Here is a 17,425-nt window from a genome sequence, read left to right on the forward strand (position 1 = left end):
GACCCAGTCGAAGAGTGGTTGTGTCTGTCTCTGCAGAGACTTTCATACTTTGGAATGTTGGGATGATTCTGGGCTTTATTATTATAATTCTCATTTCCAACCATCATTTGCCCCTTGTGCATCATACCTTCTCCCAAGTTTAACTGACGCAGATAAACAGACAGGCTGAAGCTGTGCATTCACTCATAATCCCACAATGTGGCCCCTTCCAGCGCTGGTGTGTGTTCATGCTTTATGACATAACCAATATGAGATAATGAGAGAAGAGCATTTTATTCCAGATTACTGCTTTGGTCGCTCCCTGTCTTCATTCACTCTCTAGCTCGCTCAACCCCTGCTGCACTCTCTCTTCTCTGTATGTCTGGCCCCTACATATTATACCTTTAAATATACCACATACATTAAAATATATACTACTTAAAGCAATACTGACTTAATTAACCAATAGTAAAGAAAAAAAATATACAATAATATCAACAAACTCCATTTCATTTCACAGTGACAGTATGTAGATATCCACCAATGAAGGGAAAAAAATGGACACAGATTGGCGGCCTGACTAGCCAATCAGTGCCATCGGTTGAGTGGCTTCATTAGCTGGATCTCAGGAAAAAACATTTCAGGTTTTTGTGTCAGTCAAGACTCGAAGCTGAGCCTCCAGTTTACTCGTTTCATCCTTGGAAAGGCAAAAATGCACAGAATTGTGTTACATGCACAGCGTAGTATTGATACATTTCTGGGTGAATATTACAAGCTTTGTTCTAATAGGTAGAGTGGAGGGTGCTCTTACATAGTTGGAGTTTGTGGGCATCTTCAGAGCCAGCTCGGTCCAGTTCGTGGCCTCAGAGATGTTCCCCAGCTTCCTGTGACACTAACAGCCAAAGAGAACATGGTTAGTGTCACGATCACGACACACAGCTGGCCGACCGACCATATCTATCACGCTCATGTTGGTTTTTGTATTTGATAAAATTCAATTCAATTTCAACCAATTTGATAATAATAATGAAACAAAATTGCTGAATAGCTGTTTTTATGCTTGTTTATGTTTAGTTGTAGGCTATAATATATATAATATAATGTGCAGCATAGTTAAAAATTAGACAAACATAAGCTTTTGAAACACTCCGTTGTGGATCAGGGTAGTGCTGGGCAATATATCGATATATATTATATTAATATTGTGATGTGAGTCTAGATTTCGGATATCGTTATAACAAAACATAAGTGGTGTCTTTTCCTGGTTTTAACGGCTGCATTACAGTAAAGTGGTTATTTTAGGACATTACCAGACTCTTGTAACTGTTTTAATATTTACTTTTACCTACTTGGGTAAAGGTAACTTATTCTTTACATCCACATTACTATTAATTATTCACCAAAAATCTCTTTTTTTTTTTTTTAATCAGCATATTTTGTTATGTAACATTACTGTCATGTCTTTATATTTGGCTAAACATGTATTTTAATCAGCAGTAGAACCTGGGCTAGTGGTGCACTCAGACTGTAAAAGAAGAAGAAAAAGAATGCCATTAGCTGTCTATGGGGCCCTTAAGCTTCTAGTGGCCAACGCGAGTATTACAACTACAAACACCTGAAACCACACGGCCTGGATGTGGTCAAGTCTCTAATGTACCATCTGTCAAAGGACTGTGTGGGACCACCTGATTGTTTACCTGTGCGATGTAAAGTCTCACTGTCTTGGAGAAACCTGGACTGAGTTCCTCTGCCTGGAATACAGCACACAAGACAAATGTCTCATTAATAGAACATTCCATTTTACAATCACATGTCAAAGGAAAAGCCCCTAGGCACTCTTGAGTAATGCTGCGTTTACATGTGGCAACTATTTTCACAACGGACATTTCAACCTCTCCGGTTTCAAATGTAACTTGGTGCACAGCTGTCTGTTTTCAGAAAAGTGTCCGATGACACGTACCCGCGTATCTACTCCGTCAAGAGCACGCCAAACCTGCAGGTGGCAGTGTAACGAGAAGCCCAAGCCCACGTCAGCCAATCAGAATCCCCAAAATAGCAACAACAGCAACAGATCCCTTCCTCTCTCTTCTCTTCCTCGGCTGCCTATACCTCCGTTTCTCTCGGTTTACGTGTAAACAAAGCATTCAGAGATCTCTCTGCCAGACCCCCCCTCCCCCATTTAAAAAATGAATTATCCCACTTATAAGTCAGAATAACTTCAAGACGGATTCATAGTCATAAATCATAAAAATGTGTTGCACTACCTTTTGTAAAACTTTATAATAGACACCAATAGTACCTTGAGAAAGTTCTCAAGCGCGTCGTGCAGTGTGGAGGCGGGGGGGCTCTGGTAGAGGGCCGCCGCGGCCTTCTTTTCCAACCAGTCCAGAGTGGCTACCTGCAGAGACACGGACACACGGCCTGTCACTACAACTTGTGGTTGCCGTTCAGCGTTGATGTTTGATGAAGTGTGCTTCTGATAAGACCAGAGTTAACAATAACTTCAAAATAGAGCTGGGCAATATATCGATATTATATCGATATCGTGATATGAGACTAGATACTGTCTTAAATTTTGGATATTGTAATATCATAATATGGTGCTGTTTTACAGGCTCCATTACAGTAAAGTGATGTTATTTCCTGAATTTACCAGACGGTTGTAACTGTTCTATTATTTGCATTCAGCCACTTAGTCATTATATCCACATTACTGATGATTAGTTATCAAAAATCTAATTGTGTATATAAATAAATATTATGTCAAAGCACCAATACTGCGGTATCGACTTTAAGGTATTTGGTCAAAAACATTGTGATATTTGATTGTCTTCATATCGTCCAGCCCTACTTCAAAATGCTGCATCTTCTCTCACCTCGTAGCACCATCGGCCAAGCAGGTAGAAACACATGGGGTCGTCATCTCGGAGGGCGAGGGCCCGATCCAGATGCTCCTGTTGGAGAAACAAAGAAGCTCAAACATTTATATGCGGTACACAACTCTACGGATTAAAAGTAATCCGTACTTGGAACAAAACATTAGTTAAATAACCAAAATGTGTGCCTGTGTTTACCTTTAATATATGGCTGCTCTTCAGTTTGCTGTGCATGCTATCATGCTGGGAGGTCAGTTCTGTCAGCACGGCAAACCTGGAGCCAAAAGCGTCGCATAATGGTGACATTAAATCATCGTCGATAGCTGCAACATCTATACAGAGTGTAAATGTTAGGTAGAAGTTCACCCTCTTACCATTTGTGACACTCAGCATTCAGGCCGTTCTTCTTCAGGGCCAACTCGGCCTCCTCTCGACCTGCAACAGCAGCTCACAGCTCAATGACAGAAACTAGACTACGATGTGAGTCGAGTGCAGATTTAAGTCGTGTGTCACTTTGCGATGAGTAGCCTACAAGATGCTAATGAGAGACTTCTGGAATGTCAACACAGTAAAAATGGACCTACTTAAGGCTGTCAGTTGGGTGGAGTTTTGAGCTAACGTTAGCAACCAAACAATCATAGATAGCTACAACGTTTTTGAAATGATTCCCATCTTCTGTTATTGTTGTAACATGAAGAGTTTATTATTTCATAGATTTCAGTATGACAGTTATACCGTAAACAGTTTAAATCTGAGCATGCAGAATCAACATCTGCACTCGACTCACATCGGGGAGTGACAGAGGTTTAGGAGAGAGGAAGGGATTCGTTGATGTTGTTGCTATTTTGGAGATTCTGATTGGCTAGGGTGGGTTTGAGCTGCTCGTTACTCTGCCACCCGCCGGTTTGGCATGCTCTTAGACAGCATGGAAACATTTGGCTCCGATACTGCTCGACATGAGTTTGAAGCATGCTCCAGCCGGTCTCTGTGAATACAGCATGCATGCAGACGAACGGCGACCATGGGAAGTCTTCATGAGTCATCTGAGCCATGCTGCAGGGCCTACTAACAGTTTAGCACTTCCAAATGTGCTCTTATTTTTAAATTAGGCTTTTTGACTGGTTCAATCCACCTTCATTTTACTTTGATTAATTACTCAAGGTCAAGACTTAAGATAATAATCATTATATTAGGGGCGAGTGTGTGTGTGTGTGTGTGTGTGTGTGTGTGTGTGTGTGTGTGTGTGTGTGTGTGTCCATTACCTTGTTGTGCGTAGGCCTTCTTCTCTTGTTTATCCTCAGTGGATTCGTACATATCCCTGTATGCCCGAGCCAGTCGCCATAGAAACTCCCTGCTGTCTCCATACTGTGCACACAGAACATATACAATATTTGAATAAACTTTATTTTATACTATTATATTATTAATTATTATGATGATGAATATGAGGTGTCAAGATTCTCCAAATTCTAAAAAATTGACCCCCCCCAGGACTGGCGGCTACGCAACAATAAAAGTCACTAGATAGCAGATTTTTTTTTTTTACAACAGTGTGAGTGTGTTGAAGTTTACGAGGTGTACCTGAAGGCATCATGAAGGCCCATTGTGGGCCAACACACTGTAGAGTTTGTTTTCATATATAACTGACCAGGAAGGCCACATGTTGCTACACCAGTGAGCTCAGGGAAGGAGGAGGATTTTAAGCTACGCTGTTTCTATGTCTCTGTCCCAGGTAGGCCGGGCTGGACAAAAACTAACCCCTGAGACTTGCTGATTTTGATTTTGATTTCGATGATTGAAACTGAAAGCTCATTTTCGATCAATTTTCAATTAATAATCTAAATGGTGACACCCCTATTATGAATAGCTCCAGCACTAGGTCACTGTCCCTTACCTCTGCTCTGTTGTCTAGCAGCAGGCGAAAGCCCTCTGCCTTTAGACTGGCGTCTCCTGTGTGGAGGATGTCACTCTGAGCCAGGAGGAGAGCCAGCTCCCCACTGGGAACTTCAGTCACAGGCTGAAGCCTCCCCTCCTCTCCCTCCTCTTCCTCCTCCTCGTCCTCCAGCCCCCTCTCCTCCACTTCTTCCTCCTGGGAGTCTTCCTGGCGGATGGTGAGGACAGTGGCGCAGCTCCTTTCCTCCTCTTCCTCAGACTCCTCTTCAGGCTCCCGCTCCCCCTCCTCTTTGTCTGTGTCCCGGTCGGTGTAGTCGGACTCGGCGTAGGCCGTCGAGTACCTGGGACATACAGGTTTGTATTTGGCCGTTTAGTAATTTGGAGATAAATTAAGTAACCACACTTGGAAATTCAGGTTTATTTATGATTACTTCAGTTTCCTTTACATTTACAACATAACATTAAAATTAAAAAAAGATATGTCACAATAATTTGAGTAATTTGAAAAAAGTTTACAAAATTCAACATCTCTTTCCAGGATTAGTGTCACTGTTAACAGGGTACACCCTCTTATAACTGCCAACAGTTTGTTCTGAAGATTATTTGTTAGAAAGTTTCTTTGAAACTGATGACAATGTGTAGGACCCAAGCCGGGGCTGGATAGGTGTCTCAGGGTGAGAATCCAAACGTGGTAAAGGGAAGTTTCTACTATTGGCATCAGTCAGTCAGTCATGTACTTAGTATTAGCCACACTGGGCACTATTTAACAGCCTGTTAAATAGTTGTTTTAGAGATTAACAGGAATTAGCTGATAAAGCTTGTTAAACAGCCTTTAAAGAAACAGCTGAAACCTGGACCTCAGCCAGACCTGGTCCTGCACAACATTACTACTTGACTCACAGGCCACTACTGCAGGACTCCTTACCCGAGGAGAAGGATTTTTGCCAAACAAAAAAAGCCGCATTGAATAATATTTTTAAAGTTACATGGATCAAATGACTAGGAAACCGAGCAAAAAGGTGGGAGTATTGAACAAAATAAAAAAAATGTTGCTCATCAATTATATACATTATGTAGTGTAATATATGGGATCACCAGAAATAGGATGTAAACAGTGTGCGTACTGCTTTTTGCCGACATACCCTCCTTCGCTGGTGGTTTCATACGTGCTGGCTGCGCCCTGGCTGGCTGTGAAGTAGATGGAGCTGGAGCCGGTGGAGTCGGTGCGTTCTCTGTGGACAAAATGGCGCCGCCGGCGTACCCGCTGAGTGTCCTCCACTCCCTTTCTGAATGGGGGGGTAGAACACACGTTCACATTAGTCAAACAATACCAACAACCTCCATGTGGGGGGGGGGTCATAATGGTGTTTCACCCCATTATTATAACATTCTAATTATTATAACATTATGTTCTGCTTTCAGTCAAAGACTTTAAGGAACTCCTTCAGACACTTTATGACTAATATGATCACTTGTTTAAGAATCTGTGTATTAATATTGATGGTTGTATTATCTCTGAAAGCTCAAGCTCAGGGCTTGATTTATGATCCTCGTCTTGATTTATGATCCTCGTCTTGATTTATGATCCTCGTCTGACACATCAAGGCTATTACCGGGACAGCATTGTTCCAGCTCAGTAACAATCTTATATATTTTATGATAGTGAAACTGTAATCCATGCATTTGTGTCCTCCTGACTTGATTACTGCAATGTCCCTTTTTCTAGTCTTCCAAATATTGCCCCAAGAGGCCTTCAACCTTCTCAGAACACTAACTGAATCCTGATAAAAACTAGAAAATATGATCACATAACAGATTATATAACACCCCTTGTGGTCTCTCTTCACTGGGAGAGCTAGAGCTGATTTTAAGATTTTCAACATATAAGGCTATAGATGTATAAAAATTGAAATCAATACAAATGTTGTATGGGGAAGCAAAGCATTCAAGTAAGGCCTTGGCTTGTCTCTCCTCTTTCATTAAATAAATCAACAGTTCTAGTTAGACGACACTGGAGACGTCCTCGAGTGGAAATAAGAGCCGAGGCGGGCAACACTGTGTTTAAACTGTAAAACCATTAACATAAACCTATCAACATGATCCCCTTAGAAAGTAATAACACCATAAACCATCTTAAATTCCAATATGTTATGACACTTATTTACTTAAATACAAAAAACACATCATTCCCCAGTAATTTAGCCCAAAACATTCTAAAAATCATTGAAAGACACCAATATAAGGGTATTAAGTTTAAAGTAAAATGTTGTGGATTGCAGTGTGTGAGCCAGACTGTGTGAACACCGCTCTTCACGTTTGATGCAGGGACGTAGCTAAGCATTTGAGAGGCAGGGGCCAAAGATTTATTCTCTTTAGGTCAATTTATTGTTTGTTTCAATGCTTTGATAAGCTTGTGGACATACTGACGGCTTGTTTTTGGAAGACCAAAGTTAGGGGGCAGTGCTTTACAGTGGGGTGGGCAGCTGCCCCCCTGTAAATCCGCCACTGATTTGGTGTCATCCTCAAAGAGGCTCAGTAGGGTAGATGCTGTGACTTACTTGACGTCCTGAATAATCTGCTGGGCTATGTCTTGCAGGCCGCCCCTCAGCTCTGCCACCTCTGAGCGCAGCGTTCCAACGCAGGTCAGAACCTCGTCCAGCTGGTTCCTAAACTCCAGCTGTTGCTCCAGAGACAGGCCCTGCACCACTGCCTCCACGGCTGCCAGAGCCTGCTGCTGGGCCTCCACCTCTGGAGGACACGGGGAGACACAACATATTAGATGTGAGTTTGGACTTGTCTTCCCCAACCCCTAACTCTCACGTCATCATGGTCTCCCGGGAGCTCTGTTCTATGGGTCAGTAGCTTTTGGAAGGGCTACTCAATGTAAACTTAACCCAGGTGAGGAGTCAAACTAAGAGTAAAGCACCTAAAGGAGCGGTAATTGGGGCAAAAAGCTACCTGATCTAGATGAGGACCCTCCCTGGGATGTGGCCAAGGCATGCCAACCTCAGGCCCATTTAACTACAGAATAAGGCAAAATGTCAAATGTTGAGCTGTGGTTAACCCCAATGCATTTAGGTAAAAGAAAAAATGAAATAAAAACCTCTTGCGTGCCACATGCTATGAAGTTACCATGTGGTCCAGATGAGTCATCATCGTAACTGAAGAGAGCTTTTCTCACATCCCATGAACAGGTACTTTTGAAAGAACCGTTTATGCAGTTGGAAACAAACCTATCACACTAGTCATGCTCGGGTTAGCGCCAGGCAGAGCAGAGCAGAGCCAACCCACCCTGTGCATCCATGGCATCCCGCTGCTGCACGGCTATATCCACTCCGTCCAACAGCCGGGAAGCTGGCCGGGCCTCCAGCACCAGTCTCTGGGATCTTCTCCTAACGATCTCCTTGTAAATTATGAAGGCAATCAAGCCACAGCCGGCTGTAGCTCCGACAGCGAGCCCGATTAACCCGTTCCTTCCCAGCGGCATATTCATTTCTCCCCACTCCGCAGACCGTTGATAACTAGCGTTAACGTTAGTTAACTCGGTGTCGCTTTCATTCGTCACCAACCATGACTGCCTGTGATGTATCTCAGGATGCCAACGACATGACTTCAGCCTTTAGACGTCAATTATTGGAGTTCCGAAAAAAATGTGTTGACACGCTCACGGCTAGCACGTTAGCCTAATGCCTTTCACTGTTATCGTTTAATGGCTAATAACGCTGACAACTTGTTATAAGCTTGACGCAGCTGTTACCTCTTCCCCTCGAGACCTCACCTACTTCTATATAGTCGACACGTTTTAAAGCTTAACGATAAAACAAAATGAAACAGGCCGTTCGCAACAAGGTGTACAAATGTCGGCTAGCCGCAATGATGCTATAACAATATAACGTAACCGACGTCACATCGGAGCGCAGCACGCAGAAGCCTGTCAACGAGGCTAGCGCGTGGGGAAACAACTTCCGGTTCCAACTTACAAAATAAAATGCATCAAACACTTGCTTTTGGGAAATAGTTAGGTTTCTGCCGATCATAGAGTGTGGTCTAGATCTAGGCCTACTCTATGTGTAAATTGTCTTGAGATATCTCTTGTTATGATTTATATATTGTAAATAAAATTGAATTGACTATAAAGTACTGTTTACTGCTTTTTTTACTGTCTAGCTTTTTAACAGTTTACTGCTGGAACTGCATCTGGCTTTGGTCTAATTAAACAGTGATGCTGAGTAGGAAATCTTACATTGGATTAAAGTAAATTTAAGAATAAAAAAACTTTATTGTCCACAGATTGTGAACATTTTTCTTCCGTTTCACCAAGAACACAAGAGAGACAGGACATTACAACAGTACATAAGTAGCCAAGATGGCAAGACGGACAAAACACACTACATTTAATACAAAGTAACTTTACAAAAGTAAACAAATGAATCAATGACTTAAGCTAAACAATAGATCTGGGTGTTTGAGGTATGCAATCAGACCAGTTTGTTAGGACAGAAAGGGCTTGGCTTGAAGTGACTGGAGCAGCTGGCTCAGATAAAAATGTCTTTGTCTTTATATTTGTCATAATTATAATCATAACCTAATTTATGGTATTCATTTGGTTTAGCTGCAGGAGAATATTGTTTAAAGATGTGGATACTCGAGAGATTTAACATTGCACTCCCATAAGGTTGTCAGACGAATTTAAAAAGAATGTTCAAAATCAAAGCAGCAGAGACTGAGAAGCAAAAAAATACTGGATCATTCACTTCCCATAATAATGCAACTCAATAGCATCTTTAATTAGACCCTCCCTGCCTTCTAACACCAATTTCTTTAAAACCCCAAACCTACAGTTTGCAAGCTGAGATTTTTTTCCAACTTTGGAAAGCTCTTCCAAAGCCACAAAAGACATAAAACACAGACTGAGGCTGAGTAGGTCTCCTTGTGATGAGACAACAGAACGTCCTGCCCACCAGCTCATGGGGTTTCAAAAGTAGCCCATAAAGGGCACATCAGTCCCTTTGGCATTATGTAGGGACAGAACCGATAGTGGAACTACAGCCTCTGTCTTTCAATTATGCTCTAATTTGTTAATCACAGAAATGAGGCAATTATTGGGGAAATTAGCCAACTAATTGTAAACATGAAGTCAGACTTTGAGGAACCCCAAAAGACTAAAAATATTTATTTGTATATTGTTCCCACAAGTACAGTATATTATGCCTATAGTCAGCACCAGGAATGTTAGGTTAGTTTTAATTTTAAGATCAATTCATTCTGCAAATAAAATAATATCTTATGCACACAATAGGCCTATATTACGCTATATTCTGTGAAAAAGATCTATATATTGTTACACAAGATCAAAATGTATATGCATATCTCAGGACTCCATAATTCTGGCAGTGAAGCCTAACCTTTAAAACTTTGAAGCCAAAGTTGGCTTGGATAAAGAACTGAATAAATTAAAATAATAAAAATGTGTGTGTGGGGGGGGGGGGGGGGGGGGGGGGGGGGGGGGTAGTCCGTCCTCCCCTGTGTTTTCCCCGCCCTCTTTGCCCACGCAGCCAGCGTAATAAATTAGCCCAGCAGCATCCTGTCAGCGGCGGGGTCACTCAGCTCACCGACGCCGCTGAATAGATGGAACATGGCGGAGAAAGCAGCGAGCAGCCGCGGTCCACCCGGCGTTGTCTTCCAGCACCGCAGCGGAACTGACTCTGTCGGCATAGACTGAACAATAAGGTGTCCGGTCCGGTTCCTCAGCTACAAGTCTTCCTTACCACTAAAAACTTGTGAAAATGAGCCGCGGGTGAAGAATTCAAGATGAGCCGACACGCAACAGGTAGGACGGTGACAAGTGCAAATGTGCACGCGACGGCTTCTTTGTCCGCCGTTCTAACGTGGCGGTAACTTGTGGGTTTCACTGATACACTTTTAATAAATGTAGCCCACAGTTTCGTGGCGCGTTCATTCACCAGCCAACTTTTTCTGAATGCGGTGAGGAATTTGCTGGACCGGTTCCTCCGCTGGTCATATTGCTAGGAATGTTCCTGTCTGGCGTGTTTTCAATCAAAATAATCATTTCCCACGAACCTTTTAGACGGACCGGAGTGTGCCCCCTCCCCGCCGCTGCCTGCTGATCATGTGCTCAACTCTGCGGCCGTGTTATTCCCTGGTAGCTATAAACCCCTCCACTCTATTCTGGTAGCTAGACTTGGGTTATGGGACTTGTACTGCATTAGTTCAAGCTTGGCCGTGAATGGGAAAGTGCTACATTTGTAACAGATGCTGATACAGTGTTCTTGCATATTGAGATATTGACAATCAGTTTTCATTTTGACTTGATTTATTAACCCTCCTGGTGTCTGTGGGTCAAATTTGACCACTTTCCAAAAAAGTTTTTATATCAGAAATATGGCTTTCTTTCAAACACATTTTCCAAAAAGTGACTTGGATAGTTGCCAACAACGCTCCTCACAAGTTAAATCAGTTCACTACTTAAATTTGAATTTGTGTCAGTTTTATAGCATTTAAAGAAAACGATTAGAAAATTGTCAAGTGACTAAAATGTGAACAAATGTGAAAAAAAACTTTAAAATGTTTTGGGGAAAACCCATTAAAATTTCAAAAGGCTCAGAAAAAGATGACAAACGTTGAGAAAAATCAAGTGTTGAAACAGACCATAACCTTTTTCATGTTAAATTTTGCCTCAGAAAAACAAATTTCCAGATGTCTTGTCAAACCTATCTTTTCAGGTGCTTTTGATCAACATGGCTGCCCTTTGATCGTGTTCCCAGCTGATCAGCAAGCAAAACTGCCCCTGGTACTCAGCAAAGCAGAAGTGGTGGACTTCATAAACTACTTTCTGGGTCTGCACAAGTACGTGGAGTCAGACACGTGTTTTGTGTTGTATGTGAGACGGAGTATGAGGTGTACCGACTGGTGGGTTAATATCTCTCTCTCGCTCTCTCTCTCTCTCTCCAGTAAGAAGCAGGAGAGGTTGGTGTCAGTGGTGGCTGATCTGAGGGAGGCCTCGCTCCCTACAGCCAGGTTCATCGCTGAGACTCTGCTTCTGCTCGAGGTATTGACATGGCAGAGCGCACTGTGGGATGTTTCCGCCGATACTGGGCTGAGTGTTTTCAATAACTGTTTTCAAACTAGATATCTACCACATGTAGAATGTGGTTTCCAGATTTCCACAGTAATGGCTTTTGTAACGATCATAGATAAAAGATGGTGGGGCGGGGGGGGGGGTACAGGCGGAGGGATCCTTAGGATAGCTGCAGAGTCTGTCAGAACACCCTGGACGGGAAGCTTGAAACCTTTACTGAGTTCTCAATACAGCACAGAAAATGTAGATGTGTAGTTGATTGGACATTCTCTCTCTCACACACACACACACACACACGTCAAAACATGCTAGGTGGCAACATTTACGCTATCTGTCACAAACTACAAGTACCCTTTAAAGTTGGTTAGGTGCACGTTGAAAGACGAACTGCTGCAACCGGTTTCTTGGTATTTGCTTTGCAAAATTGCTAGCCAAGTTTCATCATTCATTTCACACAATTATACCCCACATATCAGGTTTCAGTTTAACTTAATTCCCACATTTCCTCCTTCAAGTTTTAATATTGTTTTGTTAGATTCATTCATAAGCTGGGCTAGAGTTGTGGGGGTGAACTAGCAAACTGCTCACAATGGCAGACAATGCTAATATTGTGGACCTGATTTTGGCAAAGCCATATGAAAGTCTTCATTAAGAGGAGAAACTTAAAATTCAACAGCAGGGCACATCAACACCTAAGATGGATTTAGTGTAAAAGACCGGTCGAAGTAACAGGTCTTTCGGCTCTCCTGGTAGGACGATGTTAGCTGGCTGACAGGAAGTGCTGTGACAAAGAAAATATACTGTTGGCCAGGTCTCTTGATGAAACCTTCTCACAGATATTGTAGTTTTATAAATGAACAATTATGATGTTTCAGGAGTCTGTTCGCACAGAGCTTTTGTTAAACCTCAGCTTGATGTTTCTGTTGGTTCTGTCCGAATTATGCATGCAGACTTGGAGTGGGCCCTCTGCACACAGCAGTGTCGGGCTCCATGTTGCTGCATTAACTTAATGCATTATCTGTTTTATTGATCCAAAGAGCTGTTGTCTGAGCTGATCTTCAAAGCACAATACCAAGTGCATCATATCTACGGTGGACATAGTGGGGGGAACGTGGGTGTCACATGCATGGCTGCTCACATGCTTGGTTATAAGAAAAGCCACTGTGAAATTGCATAAAATGAGCACAATTATGTAAGGTTTTGGCACCCAGATCAACTGTTCTGCAAAACCTCTTTATATCTGTGGTCTTAGCTGCTGGCAGACGTCATCATGCATACCAACACATTTAAAGGTTTTAGTTTGTAATTAGGATAGGAAGAAAATTGATGTAATTACTAAGTTATGCGTGTTTTTTTTCTTTTGCTTTCCAAAACAGACGGACTCATTTAAAAGATGCCTGAATTGTTTAACAATGATAACAAGCTAACAGATATGTGTCCATATATCTGGATCACACCAAGGCAACTGCCCTAAGACACTAAAGGCCTCAAAAGTTGCACTTTTTCACAGGATGTCAGTTTTGGTATATAGATTTACATTTGTACAAAAAGCAGAATAACCATGTTCTTGTAAACATGGTCTAAAATTACAACACTAAGGGTATGGACATACGGAGAATCCCGGGGTTACAAACACTTTTTTTTTTTTTTTGTTTAACTTTAACTTTTTTTCTTTTCCATTCATTACTAAAGAAACTATCAACTTTTTAATTTATTTTTTAACACAAACTGCTAATGTTTTTTCCCTGTTCTTTCCTAGCTGAACAAGCGCACAGTCCACAGTGTGTACATAGTTCAGCCCAAAAAGAAGGAGGTCGTCAAGCTGTTGCTGAAACTCCTGGCCCCTTCAAGGTCTCACACTGCCTCTTTCAAGGTAAATAATGCAACCCCTATTGTATCCTGGCTTTGTTTTTAGGTGTGACTTCATGAGGTAACGCTGATGTCATCGTTTTGCAGAAAGTCCTTCTAAAAGAAACCTCGGAGCTCTCCAACTACATTGACCGAAGCCAGCTAACGGCAGCTTTGGGCGGCTACCTTATTTACTGTCACCAGAGCTGGGTGACCTTCATCAAGGTATTTTTCGAGAAAATGTCATACCTCTGTAAAGTGTTTATTTAATGGCATCAGACCCAAATGGGCCTGAGGCCTATTTACCACTGTTACATCTACTTTCCTTTTAACAACCCTCAAGCTTTTGGGAAACCGTGGACACTAATTGTTGAAGCTTCGTTGGTGGACTTCTTTCCCGTTCTTGCTTGATGCACGACTTCAGTTGTTCAACAGTCCAGGGTCTCTGTTGTTGTGTTTTGCGCTTTAATGTGCCACACGTGTTCAATGGGAGACAGTTCTGGGAGAACGCGTGCAGAATGTGGGTTGGCATTGTTTTGATGTAAAAAGCAGGGGTGGAGCAGAAAGACGTTGCTTGGATGGCAGCATACTGCATGTTCCTCCAATACCTGTATGTACCTTTCAGCATTACTAGTCACTACAGATGTGCTAGTTACCCATTCAATGGACACTAGCCACTCAATTTTATTTATAGTATCAAAACAACAGTTATCTCAAGACACCTTACAGGTCTAGACAACGCTCTATAATTTGCAACAATTCTAGTAATTCCCCCAAGAGCAAGCATTTAGTGCAACAATTGTCAGGAAAAACTCCTTTTAGGAGAAACCTGGTACAGACCCAGGCTCTTGGTAGGCGGTGTCTGATGGGCTCGGTTGGGGGTGTGATGAACAATGGCAATAATAGTCACAATAAAGATAATGGAACTATGACTAGAAATAGTAATTGTAGTAGTTCATGGTGTAGCTGGGTACAACAGGGTGTAGCAGGGCATAACAGGACGTAGCAGCGCCCTGCAGAGCATAGCAGGACGTAGCGCGGTGCAGAGTCAGACCACGGCCCCACTTGCAACCATGGTTTAGGTGCCGCCCTAAATCCAGAGGAAACTGCTGGGCGACAAAACATAAGGGGCCCGGGGAATAAGCAACTGGCAAAAACACGTATAATTATTTGATATATAATAAATGTAGGCAATAAGATAGAATGCCTCCATTTAGTCATTCTCACCAGTTCAGTTAGTGAAACCCTTGGCTTCATAAGGTTTGCCTCAAATCACTCCGATATTTGTCTTATGATCAGTCCGAGTTCTTCGCACAAAGTAACATTGTCCTGCTGTCCTCTGCAGCGGTTGGCTTATGTATACACACAAATACATGCTCTGTTGTTCTGCTTACGCCTGAATGACGTACAATACAGCTAAACACAGCCACAATATTTATTCCAACTATTTGTATTCTAAATATTGCTTCTTTGTGATGGAGAGCCTGCTCCGCTCACTCAGCCAGGAGAGGTTTTCATGTGTGAATCCATTCATGAGGTCCTTCCAAGCGGCCTGTGTCTATTGTTTGTTACCTTGGCGAAGCTTGTGCAAATGCCTCGTGTAATCAGCTGACCCTATTAGCAAGTGAAAGGAGCCCCTTCCCCGTTACATTATACATTCAGTCATGTTCATCTAGGGCATTGGGCCATGGTGACAGACTCACTCACAGTATTCATTAACCATGGTGGCTCTCTGCCTATAGCCGACCTATTCAGGATGAAACCACATAGTCTCTGCCAGACCTACATTTAGGTTGTGGGTGTTTAGCTATTTCAGCAGCTTACAATAAGTCTCTCAGCAACTTGATTTATTATAAAAAAAAGAAATATATATATATATATATATATATATGTATATATGTATATATATGTATATATATGTATATATATGTATATATATATATATATATATATATATGTATATATATATATGTGTGTGTGTGTGTTGGGATGAATACTTTTGCTGAGACAGTAAATCATTCTTTTACAATAAGATTAAGTTATAGATGCATTTCAAGTGTTAGAAACTACTACCTACTCTGGACGTATCGTGAGCTAAACCGGGTATCTCTGTGTCACAGGCTAAACCGATAAGACGTTTTAGCAACAAACTGTTGTGTGTGCATGTATACACCTTAACCGGTGTTAGGTCTGGGCCAGCGAATGCCCCCTAGGTTAGAACTGCCCTTCCCAACTCCGCTGCTGTTGTGTGTTTTTAACCCAGAAATAGAAGAGAACAGTTGGAAGCAACCTTGCCAAAAACGACAGCTTTAAACCTTTTAAACCCACCTGCTGTACCAGCGCCAATCACTCTGTCGTTCTTCCCATTCATCCCCGCCCGTGTCTGCAGGGAGAACTGGGATGTATTCACTGACCCGTGAACCATCTCAGCATTAGAAACTGACTCTGGCGCTGTGCTGCTCCTTGCAGGAGATCGACGACTTTGTTCAGGAGTTCCTGTCTGTGGTCAAGCGGCTGCCCTCGTGTATCTCCACCCTGAAGTCTCTGTCAGGACTGCCGCTGCCCTCCACCTTCAGCGAGCTCAAACACTTCTGCTCCACCAACGAGGCCACGTTCCAGAAGCTCAGGAGGTGAAACTCTACTTGTTTGTTGCAAATTACACAAAATAGCAGGATGTTAAATCTAAGCGTAGCCAGTTTCCCACCCTAATAACTAGTAGAGCTCGACCGAAATATTTTATTTAAAAATCTGATAATCCGATAAATGCCGATTTATGTTGTCACTAACAACATGGTTGACCATGCTTTTTTAAAATATATATATATATATATATATATTTTATCGGCAGTTATAAATGCCGATACCAATAGTTGGTAAATACCCGATATCTGCCGATACAGCTCTAATTACTAGTAAACCACCAGTGAAGGGTACACACTCAAGAATCAAAAACAGAAAACTAAAACATTTCTTTCCCCCGCCACGCCATCTTTAAACTGACCTGTTTTGCTATGCAGGGAACTGGGGCTGGATGAGCTGCTGAGGCACTGTGAGAGTGTGGTGGAGAAGCTGCGTTACCCTGAGATGGAGCCGTGCTACCAGGCGATGGCTGGCACCGCCCTCTTCAACCACACCGCCTTGGACATGCACCAGAACCACAGCAGGTACAGCAGGGAGCAACCCCCCCCCCCCCCCCCCACCCCCCGAGCACTGCTCTCAAATGGATCTTAATCCTCTGTAATAACACTTCCCACACATACCGTAAAATGTTGCAATGTTCCTGTGTTGCATAACTGTGCTAAAAATTAGAAACTTATTCAATTACTGTCACAGAAGTGAAGAATCTAGAAAATATTCACATTTGTGAATATGCACATACATGCAGCATTAATGCATACATGTATAAGTAAACACAATCAACAGGACACAAAGGTAAATCAACTTTATTTTGAAACGGTAAGCATTTATTTTGGACTTTTTCTACATTTCTTATGACCAACTTGTTCTTTCCTGCGCACCTGTCTCATGAAATAGATGTGCGCTGTGCTAAGGTGTTTTAGCAACCACGAACTAGAAGAGTAAGTTGTAATAAATATGAATCGATGCCAGATATATTTTAAAGAGATTTTTCGTACTTCACAGGATAACTGCAGCAGTGGAGAAAGTGGAGCTGCTGTGGCAGCAGGCCTTTTCTAAGGCCCGTCTCCAGCTGCAGGTGTTCCAGCTGCGA

General features: G+C 42.3%; 2 protein-coding genes across 2 annotated transcripts in view; one reads left to right on the forward strand and one right to left on the reverse strand.

The window, feature by feature from the left end:
- Positions 1-257: 257 nt before the first annotated feature.
- Positions 258-8,641, reverse strand: rmdn3 (regulator of microtubule dynamics 3). The gene is made up of 12 exons (XM_034899920.1): positions 8,040-8,641; positions 7,307-7,496; positions 5,891-6,034; positions 4,750-5,089; positions 4,118-4,220; positions 3,230-3,290; positions 3,054-3,129; positions 2,856-2,933; positions 2,279-2,377; positions 1,677-1,730; positions 791-871; positions 258-676 (listed from the first exon to the last, which is right to left on the reverse strand). The coding sequence occupies exons 1-12, from the start codon at positions 8,239-8,241 to the stop codon at positions 620-622; spliced, it is 1,485 nt and encodes a 494-aa protein (XP_034755811.1). The 5' UTR covers positions 8,242-8,641; the 3' UTR covers positions 258-619.
- Positions 8,642-10,324: 1,683 nt separating this feature from the next.
- Positions 10,325-17,425, forward strand: part of si:ch211-241j12.4 (puratrophin-1) — a 7,541-nt gene continuing 440 nt past the window's right edge. Inside the window, exons 1-9 of the mRNA XM_034900789.1 lie at positions 10,325-10,578; positions 10,837-10,911; positions 11,492-11,615; positions 11,721-11,817; positions 13,607-13,720; positions 13,804-13,920; positions 16,165-16,325; positions 16,713-16,859; positions 17,338-17,421. Of these exons, the coding sequence (XP_034756680.1) occupies positions 10,560-10,578; positions 10,837-10,911; positions 11,492-11,615; positions 11,721-11,817; positions 13,607-13,720; positions 13,804-13,920; positions 16,165-16,325; positions 16,713-16,859; positions 17,338-17,421 (938 nt within the window). The 5' untranslated portion in view covers positions 10,325-10,559. The remainder of the gene's footprint in view (positions 10,579-10,836; positions 10,912-11,491; positions 11,616-11,720; positions 11,818-13,606; positions 13,721-13,803; positions 13,921-16,164; positions 16,326-16,712; positions 16,860-17,337; positions 17,422-17,425) is intronic.

Source organism: Etheostoma cragini, chromosome 18, assembly GCF_013103735.1.
Source record: "Etheostoma cragini isolate CJK2018 chromosome 18, CSU_Ecrag_1.0, whole genome shotgun sequence".
NCBI lineage: Eukaryota > Metazoa > Chordata > Actinopteri > Perciformes > Percidae > Etheostoma > Etheostoma cragini.